General features: G+C 33.8%; 1 protein-coding gene across 11 annotated transcripts in view; it reads right to left on the bottom strand.

Annotated features, from left to right (window-relative positions):
• Nucleotides 1–21,000, bottom strand: part of PDE1A (phosphodiesterase 1A) — a 461,201-nt gene that overhangs the window by 103,935 nt on the left and 336,266 nt on the right. For all 11 annotated transcript variants that reach the window (XR_012488250.1, XR_012488251.1, XR_012488249.1 and 8 more), the window contains one exon: nt 4,497–4,597. Coding sequence is in view for 6 of the 11 variants with exons in the window: in XM_074302943.1 (XP_074159044.1) it covers nt 4,497–4,597 (101 nt within the window). In the remaining 5 variants the exon portion in view is untranslated. The remainder of the gene's footprint in view (nt 1–4,496; nt 4,598–21,000) is intronic.

The raw sequence follows: 21,000 nt of genomic DNA, 5'->3' as shown, positions 1-21,000 counted from the left end.
ATACACAAGATATAAACAGGATAAATTGAAGAGAATCTCAGAGGGAAGACATTGACATTAAGTGGCAGGAAATAGAGGGACAGAAAAAACTTTGTTGAAGATAGGATAGATTATGTATTTGCTACACTCTTATTTCATCAGATCCTGTTTTTCTTCCACAGAATTACCTCATAATTTTATTATTCTTCTCTTCCTTCTGACCCCTCTCCTCCACATTTCCCAAGGCCTTGCATAGTGGGCAGACTCTTTTCATGGGGTTAGTTGTCCTAATGCCACACTTGATTGAATATACACCAAAAATAAATGAAAAGAAGGCTAAGATCCATCTCCCCCCCCCATTAAAAAAGAAGTGCTTAAAATCTTTTATCTAAACCATAACTGGATTCTCTAGACTTAGTTTCAAGTCTAAAATGAGCTACTTAGACTAAATGTCCTCCTGAGGCCCCGTTTCAGATCTTTCATTTTAAGATTATGTGAGTATTATTGTCAAAAGGATGAATATTTACATTCAGTGCATACCTCTAATATATATTTTCTTTTTGCTCCTTACTATAAGGTTAAAAAAATACTTATTGAAAACCAGAACTGAAAGCTACTATCAAGAAAACTACAAAAGAAAAGCAGATATACAGTGTTTGTTTAAGACAGAATGAAAAAGAGCTGGCTCAAGTAATATATTCCTGTTTATTTCTAGTCTCTCACTGACATCATGGGAAAATCCAAGATTTCCCACACACAAACAATATGCATATAAAATTTCTTTAAATGCAGGCCCTGTTGACCCACATAACTAATCATAGCAGTTTTTGTCAGTGTTATGATGTGACATGACTCTAAATGCCACTATATCTTGCTTTCAGAAAAAAATAGAAAATATTTTAAGTGGCTAGATTTAGTTATGGAGAAGAACTGGGCATTATTGCATCTCATAAATCTAATAGAATCCTGAGAATAAAGTGCCTTTGGTGGTGGTTGGGACTTTAGAGTGTTCTTAACATGCTAAGAAAAGAGCAGGACTCCAAGCAAGACCCAATATGCATAGTGATATATGACTCTCCAGTCTCATCCTGAAAAGAGAATATTACTGCTTCTGCCTTCTTTATATTGCTATAATTTTGCTGTAATTTAAGGACTTCATGATTCATATCCACATTTGATTTCAAAGTCAATTTTTCAATTGGGTTTTCAAGCACTTGACCTTTCATTCATTTATTCTTAATCATGATGGAACTGTGAAGCCTTGAATTGACAATCACAGTTTCATGACATTTCCACACAGGAAATAGTCTAACTCCAAATGTGTAGGCTGAAAACAAAGTACAATTCACTCAACTTTGATTTATCAATGTCAAGAAGGCTGCTTTTTAGGTGGATAGAGGATAGAAACAGAACCTGAAATTTCACTATTATTGGGAATTCATGGATGAAAAGAAAACTCCTACCAACATAGGTTACCATCTTTTCTTCAACTTTGAATGTTAGTCACCTAAAAGACTGTTAAGTGATTGCCCATGGTCAGAGGTATGTTACAGAGGCAGCAGTCAAATCCAGGTCCTCCGGACTCTGAGATGGATATTCTATCTACTACTTTATAGTGTCTCTCAGATTTAACTTCATATTTAGATAGCAATGCATGTGTGTATGTGTGTGTATGTGCTTACGTGTGTGTGTGTGTGTGTGTGTGTGTGTGTGTGTGTGTGTGTGTGTGTGAAGAGTAAGGCAAAAGGAAGGGAAAATAATGCTCTACCCTTGAATTAGTGACAGACATGGGCTCAGGCTTCACGTGATTGTCGGTCTCATATGTGAGGATTAAATGAAGTGTCTAATCTTTCTTGCTAGAAAACTAAGTGATAAGCAATTAAAGATAGTTGAAAACAAAACAAAATACTGTTTTATTTCTCCTCTGATACAGAGTATCTTACCAAAATAATACTAGGGAAAATAACTACTTTATTTTCATTTAAATTGAGCAGGATTTCAATTTAAAACCTTTATCCGATTTTGCATTGGCTATGCTTATTATTTTGTCTCTTTTTCTTTTTAGTTTTTGCACCTCTAGTTTAAATACAACATCCATTTGTCCATTAAATCAATCAACAAACATTTGCTGATTGGCTACAATTCACAAGTTGTTTTGCTAGCTGCTGAGAAGAGACACAAAAAACATATAGGAAAAACTCTGGGAGATTCTTTACTAGGTTCTTAATTCATGCAAGAGAAATAAAAAACCACCAGTATTTTTGTCAAGAAAACCCCAAATGGGGTCATGAAGAGGCACACATATTAAACAACAACAGAAAGGAAGAGAATACATGCTCTCCTATATATAACCCTACATAAAGTGTGACATGAGAGATAGGAAAAGCTATCAGAATGCAGAGAAGTTGGTCATTTTCATCTGGAGAAACTAGATAAAACTTGGAGGAGAGGAGGATATTTGAGTTGAGATAATAGATTTAAAGCTAGAAGGAATCTTAATGATCATTTCGTCCAATCCCCTCATTTTGCAGATGAGGAAACTGAGATCTGGAGAAATCTGCATCCATTGTACAATAGGCTTTGAAGGGGTAGGGATTCAATAGAGTAGGAATTCAACAGCAGAATGTGGCACACAGACCTTAAGCTCAATATTATGAGCTTAAGTAGCTAGGTAAAAGGAGAGCTAGGTGGATCAGGGGATGTCAGGAGGACTTGAGTTCAAATCCAATCTCAGATACCTACTAGTTGTGTGACCCCAGACAAATTACTTAACCTTGGTTGTCTCAAAAACAAAAATAGTTTTGGCCACTCTGATCTCCCTCCCAAAAAAATTAGGTAAGAAAGTATGGAATGTACTTGATAAACAATCAAATATAATGGAACATAGGAGTATATAGCTAAGTAGTGGTTCCTTTTAATATATTTTACTTAATAATATAAAGTGGGCAATACAACAAAAATCACATCTGTTTCTTGCAAGGTTATTATAACAAAAATTCTATTCTAGTTCAGCTTTAGCCACTGGTTGAATTGAAATATAAAGGTAAGACAAGGTAACCTAGGAAAGGAGAAGTGATTTTTTTCAAATTTTACAAAAATGATATTTCATTTTAATCATAACTGGCAAATGAGTGCTTTATATTTTTAAGTGTATTTTAAACATGCATTATCTCATTCGAGGCTCAGAACAATCCTGTGAGACTGTCAAAAGAAGGAATTATTATATTTACTTTATAATTGGGGAAACTGAGGTACAAAGAAACTTGCCCATGATTATATAGCTGTATCGGAGATGAGAATTTGAACTGAAGCTTATCTGATTCCAATTTCAAAGTTTATATGTAATGCCTTATTGTTTCAATAAAGAATGGACTAGGCAGTCACTGAATAAGCATTTATTGAGCACCTTACTATGTGCCAAATACTATCTTAGGCAAGGCAAAAAATATCTCTCATAGATCTCACTAAACATAATGGTATTCATCAACCAAAAAAGATTAGGTTCTGTAATATCAATTTTCAAATGTTTCAAAATCACTCTACTATTCTACTGGCCAGAAAGAGAAGATGGAAATGATCCTTGTCTTAAATTTGTTAAAAAAGGATTTGTATTTTGCTGTTTGACCCCAGAAGAGAAAAAATGAATGTAGAAAGTTAAATAGAAGCAGATGTCAGTTCAATGAAAGAAATAATTTCCTAGTAAATATAACTGTCCAAAAATGAAACATTTATTTTTTGAAGGAGTATATTCTCTGACACAGGAGGTTTTCAAGTGGATACTTGGCAATTACTTATCAAGAATATTAAAAAGGAAAGGAGTTGGTAGGGAAGATAAGAAACTGGAATAGATCACCTCTGAAATCACTTCCACCTCTATAATACTGTGATTCTCTGAAATATAGAATTCAAGAAAAGGAACACTTTAGTGGAACAGGTTTAGCTTTTAGTTTGTGGAATTTTAAGTGATAGCAGGAAAATGGAGTGAAAAGTCTCAGTACATGGCTAGAAATGTGAAATGCAAGCTCAAAAGAAGAACAGGAATAAGCAATCATCCATACAGAGTAGGTGGCTTTCCCTGAGCCTTTGTTTCACCCTTGTTTAGTTCAGCCATTGGTCTATTCTACACCCAAGTGTTAGCATAATTGGAGAAAGCAGAGCTAAAAATCAATTCATGTGCAGCAACCTGAAAGTCTACATAGACAAGAACATAGGTCTGATGAATTAACCTGAGAGAATACCCACATTCAAAGAAGAATAGAAATTAATGAAAAAAAAAAGATTTAAACTAAGTAATAAAAGTGCCATTCAGTTTGACTAAATATACATCTATGACCAGAGAAGTAGTAGCATGGCATGGCTGATAAGAGTTTTATATCTGCCAGAGGCTGGTTGTATGACCCAGAATCAAATTCTGTTGTGAATACAAAGACAAAAATTTAACATTCTCTACTCTTGAGTAGCTTCCACTTTTGTGACTATGAAAAGTGGGGGCACAATTATTACTGTAATAGACTTACCTGGTCTGAATATGAAAGTTGTTGGTAGTCCCCGTATGCTCATAATCATGGATGGCAGCTGCAAAGACCATTGCTAAAATTTCCAGTTCATTGAGCCAGTGCTTGTAAATAAAAGTAACATTCAGTTATCTCTTAGGCAATGAAATAGGCATCAATAACACATGCAAGAACGTATTTTCTTGTAGTATAGAGCACATAGTTATCTATTGATTTTTGTGAACTTTTCTCTCTTCCTATTCTTGGTCAATATTAAAATATTAGATTCTCCAAGTTATCAGATATCACTGAGACAAATGACTAATATTTAACTTGGAAGTCTAAAATTCAGTAACCGTAATTGCACAGCTTTTCTGAAGTGGACCCTGTGTTGCAGCTAAAATATTAAATCTTTTCTGCTTTCTTAATTCAATCATTAGCCACATTTTGAGTTTTTATCAACTACATTTCACTTCATTGACTTCCACACATAAATCAAACTTCAAGATGATAATCACATTTTACTGCAAAATTAACTGAACATTTTACAACAAGGTGGTACAGTTTCTTTGTTCTTTATTTTTTTTTTTAAATCTACTTGGCTCTACCACTAAAATACATTGGGAAGTTTCTCTGGCTTTCAGATAATACTAAAATATGGAAATATATTTTTCTAATTTTTCCAAATAATAGAATAAACAGAAATACAATGTAATGTACAGTCTGACAGTCAATACTAAGACAATTAATAAATATTTTTTAAATGCCCACTATGTGCTAGACCAGGGGTCCTCAAACTATGGCCCGTGGGACGGATGCCGCCTGATGAGGACATTTATGCGGCCTGCTGGGTTATGGCAAAATCAGACCAGAAGTGACGTTTGACCGAAACTCGTGTTAGCAACGTACACTTCCGGCACTGGGCTGAGGCGGCATAGACAGAATGTGAGGCGATACCGAGGTGAGGTGAGTTCCCAGGCCGGGGTGGATGGTGTGGGGAAGGGAGAGAGATGCAGAAGACGGAAAATTGACGGCCCTTGGCCTTGTAAAATAACGGAAGCCACCACAACAGACAGGCGCGAGGGATGTACAGTACATGCTGCGCATGTCACGGCCGCTGCAGGGGGAATATATGGGCTGTGTCTGGTGCGCGGGTATAGTAACAGTTAGTACTACAAGTCCCAGCTTGACTCTATCATTGCCATTATGCTGTAATGACAATGTAATAGATTCCTCTCTAGCACATGTTGCGGTACTGACTGCTATTGTCCCCCAGAGTGAGGCTCCTGGTACCAGGCCGTGGCCCTGTATCCATGGTGACCTCATGTCTGGCTGTTGTGGTCATCAGTTTTATCATTGTGTGTATGTTCTGTAGTTTCATAAAGAGATGGAATATTGCTAACATATGTCATCACCTTATAATCACTGGGGGTCTGACCTTAGTGCCCCCCACTTATCCTGAGTATGAGGGAGTGCAGAGCTGGTGTACTGCTTCATCCCCCTCCAGATTCTTAAGGTCCCCATACACTTGTGCAGCTTCAAGTCACATGATGACCTCCCCCGGAAGCCCCAATGTACGATTTGTCACTGAAGCTCATTCTGCACATACAATATATCGCACAGTTATATAGATATATGCACAGTCTTGCCCGTGATTATGATAAATTACAAATGTAGCACATATGATGATGCAGTGCTGGATCATAAGAACTGATCCGGATTCAGAGGAAGTCAGGGCATTTGGGAGGGCCGCCTGAGCGGTGACTTGTGTGCAGTGAAGGTCTGAAGCAGGAAAGAGAGTGCGGGAAACGGAGGCATCACAGCATAGAGGCAGCTTGGAGGAAGTTGGGCATTGCAGTCTGTATGTCTCTGTGTGGGCAAAGTTATTGCTGGTATAATGTTTTTGTAGCGCTCTGTGTATATATATATATATATATATATATATATATATATATATATATATATATATATATATATGTATGTATTTTACTAATAGCAATTTGGAATCCCTTAGAAAAATGATGTCAAGAAAAAGAAAAATTGACTTGGAGTGTAGATATTCAAAGAATAGTGGACTTATGATTACTTTTTCATGCAGTACAAGGAAAGAGCTGTATGTCTGATATGCCAGAATATAGTGTCTGTGTTCAAAGAATATAATTTGCATCAACTCTATGAAACTCATTATAAAGATAAATATGATTGTTTGGTTGGAGAAGTGAGAAAAGATAAAATATTAAAACTGAAAAGTACATTGACAACTCAGCAAAATATTTTGTGAAGCAGAAGCAGAAGCAGCTAAATATTTCATCACTGCAAGCAAGTTTTCAAGTTGCCAACCTAACAGCACAAACTGGCAGACCATTCGTGGAGGGAGAATTTGTTAAAGAATGCTTTCTTTCTGTGGCCAAAGAGATGTGTCCAGAGAAGACTGATTTATTTAGTACAGTAAGTCTTTCAGGACATACAATTACACGGAGGATTGAAGAAATGGGAGACAATCTGCATCAGCATTTGCAAAACTCCACAAAAAAATTTTATATTTTTCTTTGGCACTTGATGAAAGCAATGATGTTCTTGATTCTGCACAACTGCTGCACTGCAAAGCATCAAAGGAACAACTACAGGAGAGGATATATATGAAAAGGTTTGCTAAACTATGAATGGTTTGGAGCTGGACTGGGCTAAACTAGCCAGCGTGACAACTGATGGTACCCCTAGCATGGTGGGGTCAAAGAAAGGAGTAATTGCTCGCATTAACTAAGAGATGGACAAACATAATCATTCTCATGGACTTCCTCATCCACTAACAAGCCCTGTGTAGTAAATCGCTGATGTGGGACTTTGTCATGAAAATTGTGGTATTTTGTGTTAACTTCATTAGAGCTAATGCAATAAATCACAGACAATTTCAGGAATTTCTGTCTGAGCTAAATGTTGAGTATGAAGATGTTCTATATCACACAGAAGTCCATTGGCTGAATCGAGGGAGAGTTTTGAAACATTTCTATGACTTACTTCCACAGATTACAACTTTCTGCTTTTAAAAAACAAAGAAGTACCAGAGCTCGATGCAGAATGGGAATGGCACCTTGCCTTTCTGACAGATGTAACAGAGCTACTCAACATGCAACTTCAAGGAAAGGGGAAGCTCATCTGTGATATGCAATCACATGTCAAAGCATTTGAAGTAAAACTAGGCCTCCTCATCAAACAAGTGAAGGAGGAAAACTTCTGCCATCTCCCCACAACTCAAAATCTGTTAGCAGAAAAACCGCTGATTGTATTCCCAAACAAAACATGTGTGGATTCATTGGAAAAGTTGCAAAAGGAGTTCCAATTTAGATTTAAAGAGCTTCATCTCCATGAACAGGACATACAGCTTTTCTGTAACCCATTTTCTATTGACAATGAAAATGTGGATACAATTTACCAAATGGAACTGGATGAACTGCAGAACTGTGACTCTCTAAAAGACGCATTCAAGTCAAGCAGCCTTCATAATTTCTATGCATCTCTCCCCTCTGAGACATATCCTTATCTCAGGAACCATGCACTCAAAATGGCAACCATCTTTGGCAGCACTTATGTCTATGAACAGACTTTTTTTAGAATGAAACATTTGAAATCTCCAACCAGATCAAGACTAATGGATGCACACTTGCATCACTTGTTATGACTAGCAGTGACAAATATGGAACCAGACATTGACCGTCTGTCTCATTAGCCAAAAGCCATAGTTCCCATTGAAATACTGGTTAAGTTTGTTGATTTAACTTTTCTTCATTTTAAATATTGTATTTGTTCCTGTTTTGTTTCTTTACTTCAAAATAAGATATATGCAGCGTGCATAGGAATTTATTCATAGTTTTTGTTTTTACTATAGTTTGGCTCTCCAACAGTCTGAGAGACAGTGAACTGGCCCCCTATTTAAAAAGTTTGAGGATCACTGTGCTAAGGTAATAAAAGGAGGTGAAGATAGGTACTGCCTTTAAGGAGTTCACAAATTAATGGGGAAGATAATTAGCATATAGATATAGATATAGATATCTATATATGATGTATACAGAATAAATAGGGAATAATTAAAAGAGGAAAGACACTAGGAAATGTACTTAAGAAAACCTATTTTCATAGAAATGGCCAAAATGAAAATTTGTATTGCTTGATTATGAATATCATAATATGTTAAAGCATATTAACATATGCATAACGTGTATATATTAAAAGAATTTCATTTGTTTTGTTTTTTTTCAGTAGAAAAGAAAAATGATATAAGAAATCAAACCATTTTCCAATTGATAAATGGTCAAAGGATATGAACAGACAATTCTCAGATGAAGAAATTGAAACTATTTCTAGCCATATAAAAAGATGCTCCAAGTCATTATTAATCAGAGAAAAGCAAATTAAGACAACTCTGAGATACCACTACACACCTGTCAGATTGTCTAGGATGACAGGAAAAGATAATGCTGAATGTTGGAGGGGATGTGGGAAAACAGGGACACTGATACATTGTTGGTGGAATTGTGAATACATCCAGCCATTCTGGAGAATGATTTGGAACTATGCTCAAAAAGTTATCAAACTGTGCATACCCTTTGACCCAGCAGTGTTAATACTGGACTTATATCCCAAAGAAATACTAAAGAAGGGCAAGGGAGCTGTATGTGCAAGAATGTTTGTGGCAACCCTCTTTGTAGTGGTCAGAATCTTGAAACTGAATGGATGCCCATCAATTGGAGATTGGCTAAATAAATTGTGGTATATGAATATTATGGAATATTATTGTTCTGTAAGAAATAACAAACAGGATGATTTCAGAAAGGCCTGGAGAGACTTACATGAACTGATGCTGAGTGAAATGAGCAGGACCAAGAGATCATTATATACTTCATCAACAATACTATATAATGATCAATTCTGATAGATGTGGCCCTCTTTAACAATGAGATGATCCAAATCAGTTCCAATAGAATAGTAATGAATTGAACCAGCTACACCCAGCAAAAGAACTCTGGGAGATGACTATGAACCACTACATAGAATTTCCAATCCCTCTATTTTTGTCAGTCTGCATTTTGAATTTCCTTCACAGGCTAATTGTACACTATTTCAAAGTCTGATTCTTTTTGTACAGCAAAATAACTGTTTGGACATGTATACATACATTGTATTTAATTTATACTTTAACATATGTAACATGTATTGGTTAACCTGCCATCTGGGGGAGGGGGTAAAGGAAGGAGGAGAAAAATTGGAACAAAAGGCTTGGCAATTGTCAGTGTTGTAAAATTACCCATGCATGTATCTGGTAAATAAAAAGCTATAATAATAAAAAAAAATGAGGAAACTCAGGAAGATAGGTTAGCTTCTTAAACTTTAGGACCTTATATGGGATCTTATACGTGAATGTAAGGTGTCATTAAATTATGATTAATCATCAATAAATTTTGGATTAGCATACCTATTTATTTGCTATATAAAAAAAAAGGAAAATGAACACAATAAAAAGTAAATTCTATTGAATTGAAAACTGTGTTTCATTTATATATGTATATGCAAATATACACATATATACATATATTTAAAAGAAAGAGTTCTGATGGATAGGTAGAAGGATTTACCATTTATAGCTGTTTTACATAGGAAAAATAATTTCTTTTCGCTGGATTTCAGTTTTTTTATCTGCAAAATGTAAATAGTGATACTTGCTCTCACTATCTCATAGCATTATTGGGAACAGCAAATGAAATTATCTATATGAAAGTTCCCTATGAATTCTAAATCATTATATACATTAAGATCAATATCATGATACATATTACATTTCATATGATTATTAAAAAGAAAAAATTCACATTATTGAAGAAGTACAAGTGCTTTAACTCTAAAACCAAGACATTTATTTGTATATGTGTATATATACAAGAATACATGTATATCTATATATATGTATATTTTGATATGTATAGTGATACTGGACAAACTTATTAGAAAAGTTCCAAGAATGTCTGTATAGAAAGAATATCTCAAAATGACTGAGCAAAGCAAACCTTTGTGTAATATTGGAATACAGAATCAAAGGATGGGAAGATTACATCAAATAATAGGTACTGTTGGTAAATTGATACAAACATAGAACTATGCCTTAAATTGTCATATTTGTGAAATTGAAAATGGAATTTTAATTCTAATTTTTTGTTAAGACTTAATCAAACTCTATTTAATATTGCTCCTCAATGTTCCTTACTCTTGCAGGTTTAGTTGGGCAACCTCATATCAGGATAATATTCTTACATCTTCATTGTTCTTTAAAGTAGAAACAGCTTTCCCAAAGACATTCAGAATTATAGTATTTAACCTATCCAGAGCCTTTGCACTAAGGTTTTGGAAGGACCTAGAATTTAGTGGGTTTTTAGTCTTGATTCTCTAATTTATTATTTGTATGCTTCTAGAACACATCATTAGGCAAGATGCCAGAAATGTTTTCATTGTCTAAGAACATAGATTTTGCTGCAGTACCACTTCTCTGTCTATAGAAAATTTTCATCTTAATGTCCACTTGGTATCTCAAACACAATGACTACAAAAAAGTATATTTTTCCCAGTCTGTCCATCCTATTATCTTCCCTATTTATGACATAACTTTTTGTGTTTGATTTCTCGTTCTTCTAGTATATATAATTTGATATCTTTCAAATGAATATAGATTTCAATGAAAATATTTTGTAGTCAACTGGGAATTGGGTACAACTAGGTACAAAATGTCATGTAAAATAGGAGTATTTGAGAAACTTTTTATTGATGTAATATTTTTCTATTTGAATTTAGGACTTCCTCCATAATATTGCCAAATGCTTCACAGGAACATGCTTCCTTGTTTCATGTCATGGTTGGCATTTATATTAAATAGTTGACTGAACAAAGTTCTTTCTGTGATAATTTAGGTTCAGTCTAAAGCATCTGAGGATGATGTGTTTCTATTAGCTTAGGTACTTTTTGAAAGTAAATAAATAATAATAGCCACAGAGGGATTTCATATTCTATACACCTAACAATAAAAACCCAGTTTTGCTACCTACAAACTGAGTAACCTTAGGAAGTCATATAACATCTCTGAGGTTAAATTTCCTTATCTATAAAATTAGAGTTGAATTGGATATTATATGGCACTTTTCAGTCATAAATATATGATTTATAATGCTAATTATGTAATTTAATTTTTTTGCTTCTCTAACACATAGTATAGTGCCTTATATATTGTACATAATCAATATGAAAACACATTAAAATGAATTCCATGATACTTTACTTGTATCCATATTTGGTGTTGCTTATCACATCTGTCCACAAGACTAGGGAATTAAATATCTACTGAATAAAAAAGTTTCTGGCTTCTCTCAGTCTCCTTACTGTGGTTATTCTTTTGTGTTGATTATATTTTTCTATGAAATGGTGATAGAGAGATCTTTATTTTGTCCATTTACTATTTTTTTAGAGTCAAAATATTGTTTCATCAAATTAGGTTGGAATAGTTATAATTGGAAAAAAATCTCTTTTCTCTTTTCTCTCTTCTAATTTGGCATTAATTTTGATTTTTGTCCTAGCTAGGCAATATTTGATGGAATAGCAGATTGATTCTGTTTCTTCCTGTGATATAATTAATTTTTGCTTTGCAAAATAAGGAAAGCTTTAAAAATATACAATAGCTAATTCTATATAAAAATAGGAAAAATAAGCATAAAAATGATACAGAATTACAAAGAACTATCAGGACCTCAAAGAAAAATTGTAATGAGTAGGGGAAAGGAAATAATTTGGAACTGAAAATGTATTTTTTAAAGAAATAAATAATTAAATAAACAGAAAAAAAGAGAAGAGCCGTGAGAAGATAACTCCTTCTCCATACTCTTATAAAGAAGGAGGGTCACAGGCATAGAGCATTGTATATATTTTCAAATTATTTTTGTACTTATTGATTATGCTGATTTTTTCCCCTCCCTTTAACTTTTTTTTTTAAACAAAATTATTACTTTCAAGGGATGATTATTTGGGATGTGGAGATATGTAAAAGGAAATGTAGGTAAAATAAAATAATATATATCAATAACACATTTTTAAAGGATACTATCATTTTCATTTTTGTGACTTAGTTTAATGTTTGTCACAGTCCTTTCTGACCCTCTTTTTTATTAAAAATAAATGTTCAGGATAATAAAGTATGAAATGCTTAAGTTGAATTTATTTGTTTTGTTCTTTCATTTCTTCCTCATGAACCTTTTTTTTTTCAATATAGTCTTTGTTGACCTCTTTGGTACCCATATACTTATTGAAGTGTTAAAACATAAAGGTAGATGATGATTTAGTTTGACAACCATATTGGAAGATTTGCTTATTTCTTTGTATTTGATGGCAGATGTTCAAAATAAACTGCAATTACCCTCATAGTAGTCTTTCTTCTTATGCTTAGCTTGAGTACCACAGTCTAGATGATTGTCCTTGTGTACATGATAAAATAATCTTCACTATTTCCTTTATTTGTTTACAAAAGGAAAAACTGGGGCCCTTTATAACTTTGTAACTTTTACCTTTTGGTTTCATTTATTGTAAGAATTTCAATCTTAAAGAAATTTCAATTTTTCTTCAATTCACTGATCACTAGACAAAATTTCACATTAAGAGTACAAATAGTTAAAGTAATTTGGGATACTTAAGATACTTGAAATTTTTCTGTCTCCTTTCACATGCCAGCTTTATTCTACAGGATAAAGGCCATTTTATATGTTTATTAATTTTCTACATTAAAAAAAATCCTGAAACGGCCAACGTTTGAGAGATAATCCTTTTTCTATAGGCTCTGAAGCTACAATAACTTGTTTATGCCACGATGAAGCATTGGAGTAGAAAATGGAGAAGAAATTTAATGGAGAATCAATCATCTACTTAGGAGAGTCAGAGTTAGAGTAGAAATTTCCTTTGCCTAAATAATTTTTCATAAAGACAATTGATATAAATCACCAAACATATAAAATGAATGACGGTAATTTTTACCATGAATTTGTTGTTGGTTTTAGAGCAAGCAATGTGTTTCAGAATTCCTTAAAGATTTTCAAGGCTGCCATTGCCTAAATAATTTTATATAAAGAAGATTGACATAAATTGTCAAAAATATAGAATGAATGATTATATGAATATTACTGAGTTTATTTTTGGGTTTAGAGCAAACAATATGCCTTAGAATTCCTTAAAGAATTTCAGGGCTGTCTGTCTGAGATTCCTAATTAGGAACATAGATTTTAGCAATGGAAGGGACCAATATATGGTATGGGAGAAAATGATGGCTTTAGTGGGAAGTGTTTGGTTTCAAATTCTACTTTTAGTTCTTCTATTCAACTCACTTAACCTTATTACATCTCAGAAGTTAAAGTACTTTCTAGTCATAGATCTATGCTCCTATCTATCATTTTACTGATGAGGAAACCAAGATCCAGAGAGGGTAAATACCTTGCTTGGAGCATATGACCATTAAATAGCTAGAGCAAAACTTTAACTCAGAACTAGAATTCCTGAATCTGAGTCCAATGCTCTATCATGCTATTTTTCATCAATAGGGTGGGACAAAAGTGTCAAACTGATGGGTCTCAGAGGATAAAAGGTTAGTGGTCTGTGGAGGTAATTTGTGTTTATCTTCATAATATAATTGTATTTATAATTTATAATATATTAACATACTGTGTATAATGTGGTCATATAAGAGCAATAAATTATATAGCATATACTTTATTGTTTATTTGTATTTATCTTTCTGGTAAGAGCCAAGGAATTGGGGATAATGTTATCTGCTATACTTGGAAATTACCTAGATATTTGGACTTTGTCTAGTAGATCTTAAAAGAGATAGCCAGATCATGAAAGTATGGATTCCTTTAGTTTCTGTATACCTACTCATTAGTTTCTGTATACCTACTCATTATACTTGGTAGCTTATTGAGTTTGCTGCTCTAAAATTTCTCCTTTTTTAAAAATAATTTTTGACTGGGCCTAGATAAATACAATGCTATCAACAGTGTGATATAAAAAGATAGATCTAGAACACATATCAATTTTCGGCAGGTATATCCTGACCAATATCATATTCAGATTTATGATAATTCAGTGGGTAAAAACAAAAACAAAACAAAGTGGTAAATTTGAAATTACAGGACCTCAGTGTAAAGGGCTGAAACTCTGAGTAAGTGCACTGGAATCAGACAACTGAGCACTTAAGGCTACTTACCCATTGGACAATACTCTATTAGTATATGCTTGGGAAATGGCCCTTCTCACTGTTCTGTGCTGGCTCAATCTTTTGGTGTATACAGATAATTGTAGGAGGGATTAGGGGGTGGAGTAAGACAAGCCAGGGCCACTTTTGTGGTGGATTAGGAGAAGGGAGGTAGTAGAGAGCTTGTGTCCATTCCCTTCACTTCTCCCCCTAAAGACTAAGGACTTTTGCTTATCCTGACTCCAGCTGATTCTAAGGCATCCAGGGTGCTAACCCAGACTTCACACCTCAGCTCACATTTTTGTTATTCTATTTCCTATCTGTATGATCTTGGAAAAGTTTATCTGCTCTGGTCCTCAGTTCCTCAGCTATAAAAGATTAGATGGACTCTGAGACTGCTTCCAGCTCTAAATGAACTTATGAAGGTAGTAATTAAAAGAAATGGGCACAACTGATTTTTTTTTCTTATAATAGATTTTTTTTTCTGAGGCAATTGGGGTTAAGTAACTTTCCCAAGGTCACACAAGTTAGGAATTGTTAAGTGTCTGGGGCCAGATTTGAACTCCGGTCCTCCTGATTTCAGGGCTGGTCCTCTATCCATTGCATTATGTAGCTGCCCCTTACAACAAATATTTTCTAAGAAAGCATCTTAGGTTTTCTCTTCACTACCTATAAAATCTTGGCCCACTCTCTTCACCTTTTTGGACCTCAGTTCCCTCACTTGAAATGAAGAAATTACATTAGGTCATCTCTGAGGTACCTTTTCAGCTCTAAATCCTTTGAACCTATATGTGTTTTATAAACATTGAAATTTGAAGAGATAAAGATATTGAAAAGCATTTGCAGGAAAACAGTTAACAAACTGCTCTGTATAGCTAGTCAGCAATATTGTCTGTAAATCAAAATTAAAAAGAGTAAAAAAAGGATGCCTACTGGGAAGTGAAAAACATGGTCCTCTGTATTCCTGGAACTCACCCTGGGACTGAACTTCAAAAGTTTCAAAGCCTTCCTTTTTCCCATTGATTTTAGTATTCAATATATAATGCCTGAAAATAATGCAGTACCAGAAATCCACAGGTCGTTGTTTTATGTCAATCATATTGAGACAATAGAGAGCTGAACTGCATAAAACAAGCCATTTCATGGACCAGTGGTTGTGAACATGATTAGCTAGGCATCTGACTTGCACATCACTGTCACCTGTGCAGAGTCCACAAGTTAATAAAGTAGCAAAAGAAATGAGTGCTAGTGAAAACCATCCATCTGTCTGGGTATTGTGCTACCAACTCCTGATATTGAAGATGTCATTTGTGACACTAACAAATGGAAGAACAATGACTGCATTAAAGGCTGTTTCAGTCAATGGGACTACAAGCTTCTTTGACATGACAAGCTGTATTAGTCATCGAAGGGAGAAGTGAAATGCTCCATAAATGTCACACCGACAGTTACCTTGAAACTGCAAGTCATTAATTCTGGCAGTCAGGCAAATGACCTAAATCTTTTCATTGTCAAAAACCAGAGTCCCTTCTGAATAGAAGAGTCTCTTCCAAATTAGTAATATTTGTACAGCATCTTCCTTCATCTCAACCCAGTTTGTCTTCAAGGATTCTTTGAAAGATTACAGATAGCATTATGTGCATTTAATAGAAATGGAAATTGCATAGCACAAAGCTGAAGGGCAATTATACATATAATTTATATATATATATATATATATATATATATATATATATATATATATATATATATATATATATATATATATATATATATATATATATATATATATATACAGAGAGAGAGAGAGAGAGAGAGAGAGAGAGAGAGAGAGAGATTATATAGACAAATAAATATCAATAGATATAGATATAGATAGACAGATATTGATATAGTCTTGGGATTGTTAAAATGTAATATGATAATGTAATGGGAATTTATAATTTGATTAGAACAAATATAAGGATGCAAAGTAATTTGAAAAAGCCTCTATGAAACGATGGAAAACAAAATAAAAAGCACAATAAGAATAATCTAGTACATGTTGTGTTAAATAAATAAATTGGTTAACAAGTGTTGATTTATCACCATGTGTGCTCTGAACACATTATTTTAAGCATGAAAGATGAAAATGAAATGATCTCTTGACCTTAAGGAGCTCATATTCTGTCAGGGAAGATATTATAACTCAAGGACATAAAACAAGTGGATTTTACCAAGTATGGGAAGTGATCAAGTCAGATATGGGTTTTAAGAAAATAATTTTGGTAACTGGACAGAGAATAAACAGGAGTAGAGAAGGAGTTGGACCATGGTGGCCAATTAGAAGTTATTGCAATAGTGTAAAGGTTTGAGGCTAGGGAAGCCTGAATTTAAGTGATGTCTCTATGTAAGTGGGAAGAAGAGTATGGATAGTAGAGCTAGAAATAACAAGATTTTGCAGCTCATTAGATAAATAGGATAAAGGAGAGTAGGATTCAGTTGTAATATAAAGGTTGCAAACTTGGGTGATTAGAAAGATATTAATTAGTACTCTTCTGCCCCCCTTTTTTCTTATTCATCCTTTGCAGGATTTTTTTTTAAATTTTCAATAGTATTTTATTTTTTTCAAATACATGAAACTAGTATTCATGACAAAAAAAGTTCAAAAGTAGAAGGGTTTGGGCAGGAGAAGAGGCAATAAATTCTGCCCTTAATATTTTGAGTTTTAGATGATTACAGTGTGTATCCAGTTCAAAACATATAGTGTTAATTCTGTTGTTGGTACCACCTTTCTTCCAATCACTCAGGTTCACGACATAAACATCATCTTTGATCTTTCACTCTTGTGTCCCAAGAGTCATACCATTAATTAACCCTTACTTCTATATATCTAATCTGTTGTCATTCCTATCTAAACAATATCTCCCTCATCTATTTCTTTCTCTCCTCTCATTTAACTAGCACTCACAAACTTTTACCTATAATATTATAAAAGACTATTAATGAAATCTCCTTAACTTGTATCTTTATATTCTAATCCATCCTCTATGAAAATATATGTTATTTGATGCTGAACTAAATCCAGTGGTTTACTAATATCTAGGCTAAAATATGTTGTTGTTCAATGATGTCCAATTTTTCCTGATGCCATTTGGGTTTTCTTTGCAAAGATACTGGAGTAGTTTGCTATTTTCTTCTTTAGCTTATTTTACAGATGAGGAAACTGAGGCAAATAGGGTTAAGCGACTTGTCCAAAAATCACACAAGGTCTGAGACAAGATTTGAATTGAGGAAAATCAGTTTTCCTGACTCCAGATCTGACACTCCATCTGTTGCACCATTTAGTTGCTCAATGCAAAATATAAATATTTATTTTTGGCATTTAAAGAAATCCACCACTTTTTTCAAATTTACTTTTCTAGTCTTAATATAGATTACCACAATAGCCAGAGCCCTATTTCAAGTCCTTATCAAACATACTGAGTTTTCCAGCCTCATCAATTTATCCTTTACACAGCTGCTGTTACCTAGCCTTAATCATTGGATGAGTGTTGTCTCAGTGTAACTGAGACTTATTAAAGACTTTAGCTTAAAAAGACCAAGGTTTCCCACTTCACCTAGGGCTTTCTCCATTTGTTTTGATCTATATTATTTGGTCACTAAACCCAGTTGACTCTGGAGGAGAAAGTGAGGTTGGTGACTTTGCCCAGTTTACCTTCACTTAAATCTAATTCACTTGCATGCCGTGATATCATCTCTAGTATCATGGTTTTCTTTCAGAATAAAAGACAACATAGTTGCCAAATTGATTTTTACTTAAGTTCCAATCTTAAAATGTCACTGCAATATTCAATAAACTGCATTGATTCTCTATTACCTCCTGGAGCAAATATTGCTCTATTTGGTAGCATGACTAAGACACAGTATTACAGAAAGGAATCAAGTGTCTATGAATATGTGAATGATCCATATGCTCATATGAGGAAAAGTGAATAGGAATGAATGGACAAAAATTTCTGATAGAGTTAACACAATTAAAAAGAATTGTCACGCTTTAAGCTTTAAAAATAATTTAAATATAAGTTTTTACTAAAGATTTTTAGTTCTTTGTATTGATGTTTTTGGTAAAGTTTCTAATGAAATATTTAACTGTAAAATATAAAGATATAGAACTGGGACAGAATCCTGGCCCCTGGGACACCCCTAATTAACATTTCTAATAATTGTTCTTTCTTTCCATTCTCTTCTACTATAATTTTCATTTTGCAACTCTTCATTGTGTACAATTCCCCACATCCCTCTCTCCTCTTGCTTCTGCAGAGGTACTAAAATCTTCCCATGGAGTTAATTTCTGCAATTGTTGAATTGATACAGTAAGGCACTGATAATTTTGCCATTGCAACTTCAGACTTAAATTTGCAACAAATGTGCACTTTTGACTTGTAAAAATCAAAGAGGAATTATATCTCGTGTGTTCACTCTTCAATAAGTCATGGTGTTCACATCAAAACCTGAGTAACTATTTCAGTCCTTAGTAAGTCACCTTTGAATTTGGGGATTGATTCCTTAGGCAATACTGCATAGTAATCATATCCACAGTAGATTTTTATTGCAGCTTCAGGTGTGTGTGTGTGTGTGTGTGTGTGTGTGTGTGTGTGTGTGTGTATAGTTATATTCATTATCATCATTCTTTTTAGGATTCAAGGTCACTTTGTAATATGGCGTGAGTTTCTGTATCACTGAAATTTCTTAAACTTTCTCATTTCCCTCTCTTGCTAATATCTCTTGCTAATAACCTTGTTATTTATTTTAAATGTTTCCTGGGAATATTCAAGCTATATAGTTTTGTTCAGAGTTCTAACTTCTTTTCTTCTTTTAGATCATCTGCCCATATCATGAGGAAAAAAGAGAGAATATGCTGGAGGAAGCTCAAATTTTCTTCTGAAAGGCCTTTTAAAAAGTAATTATATGTTAAGAACTATCTTTGCATGTATTTTGAGAATAAAAACCTCTTATTAAAAGTAAAATTTTATGTATTGTGAAAAATTAAAGTAATTTTGAGCGCTTTTACCTTAGTAATTGGCAAATATTACAAGTCAGGGCTTGATTTATTGTTTTTAATGATTGTATAGATTTAATAAAGGGAAGAGATATATACATTAATAGTATATATTAAAAAGTGTGTCTTGGCAACTGCCTTATTAAAACTCATCAGCATTCTTTTGCATATGTAGATAAGAGATGGAAAGGTAAAAGAAAGAGAGGGAAGGAGATACAGAGAAACAGAGGTCAAAGAGAAGCTGAAAGAGAAAGAGACAGACCTAGAGATAGAGTCACAAGCAGAGAGTATAAAGTAAATGACAAAAATTGGTTTGGTTTTGTTGACAAATTAGTTATCAAAACAGGAAACAGGGTGAAAATCTGGGTCATCTCTTGGGCTGTAATAACATCTTGTCGAATGGTCTGTTTATTATAATTAGAAAATTGTAAAAAGGATGTTTTATTTTTATGATTTAAGTTCTAGGTCAGCATTACTCTTTTCAAGAAAGCCTTTTTGAATTCTTTTGTTTTTATATGCCAGTCATTTCCTGCTACCCTCAACCCACTCTCACATCCCCCAGGGAGCCTTCCTTTATAAAAAAGGGAAAAACAGCTTAGCCATTACCAAAGGACAAAATAACTCCACTTAACAGCATTATTCTTACAATCATAAGATCCTAGAATTTAGAGCCAAAAGGGTCCTTGAAAATCATCTAATCCAATTCTCTCATTTTACTGGTAAAGAAACTTGGCCTGGAGAAATGTCCTAAGGTTACACCAGTTAGTCTGTAGCAGAGATGGGACTGAAATGAAAGTCAGATGTCTTTTATGCTGCGCCACACAATTTCTCTGATTTGTCCTGTTTGTGCTTCACAATAAATTTTTTTTGAACTGTCACACATAGCTATTTTATTTTAGTCTTTTTTTCAAAGCCATAGAAACTAGAAAGAAAAAGTATTACACAACTCTTCAAAGGAACCACTTAAAACAAAAACTATAAGCACTGTGATATTCAAGAAGGGGACTTTTGGAAGAGGTAAACATGGCACCTTTAGCCAAAATCTAAAGTAGTTTTATCTAGTGCAAATAACAGTATTTGTAGCTGTCAGAAAGTAATTTATTTCCTCACATTAATATGCTATGCATATCAAATCCAAGAAAAGTGAATTACCAAACACATAATTTTGACATTGAAGTCTTACTAAGTTTAAATGTATCTTATCACTTCTAAAAGAT

The sequence above is a fragment of the Sminthopsis crassicaudata genome, chromosome 3 (genome assembly GCF_048593235.1).
Source record: "Sminthopsis crassicaudata isolate SCR6 chromosome 3, ASM4859323v1, whole genome shotgun sequence".
Classification (NCBI taxonomy): Eukaryota; Metazoa; Chordata; class Mammalia; order Dasyuromorphia; family Dasyuridae; genus Sminthopsis; species Sminthopsis crassicaudata.
The sequence above is the reverse complement of the archived record's forward strand: the minus strand, read 5'-3'. Positions and strand labels throughout refer to the sequence as shown.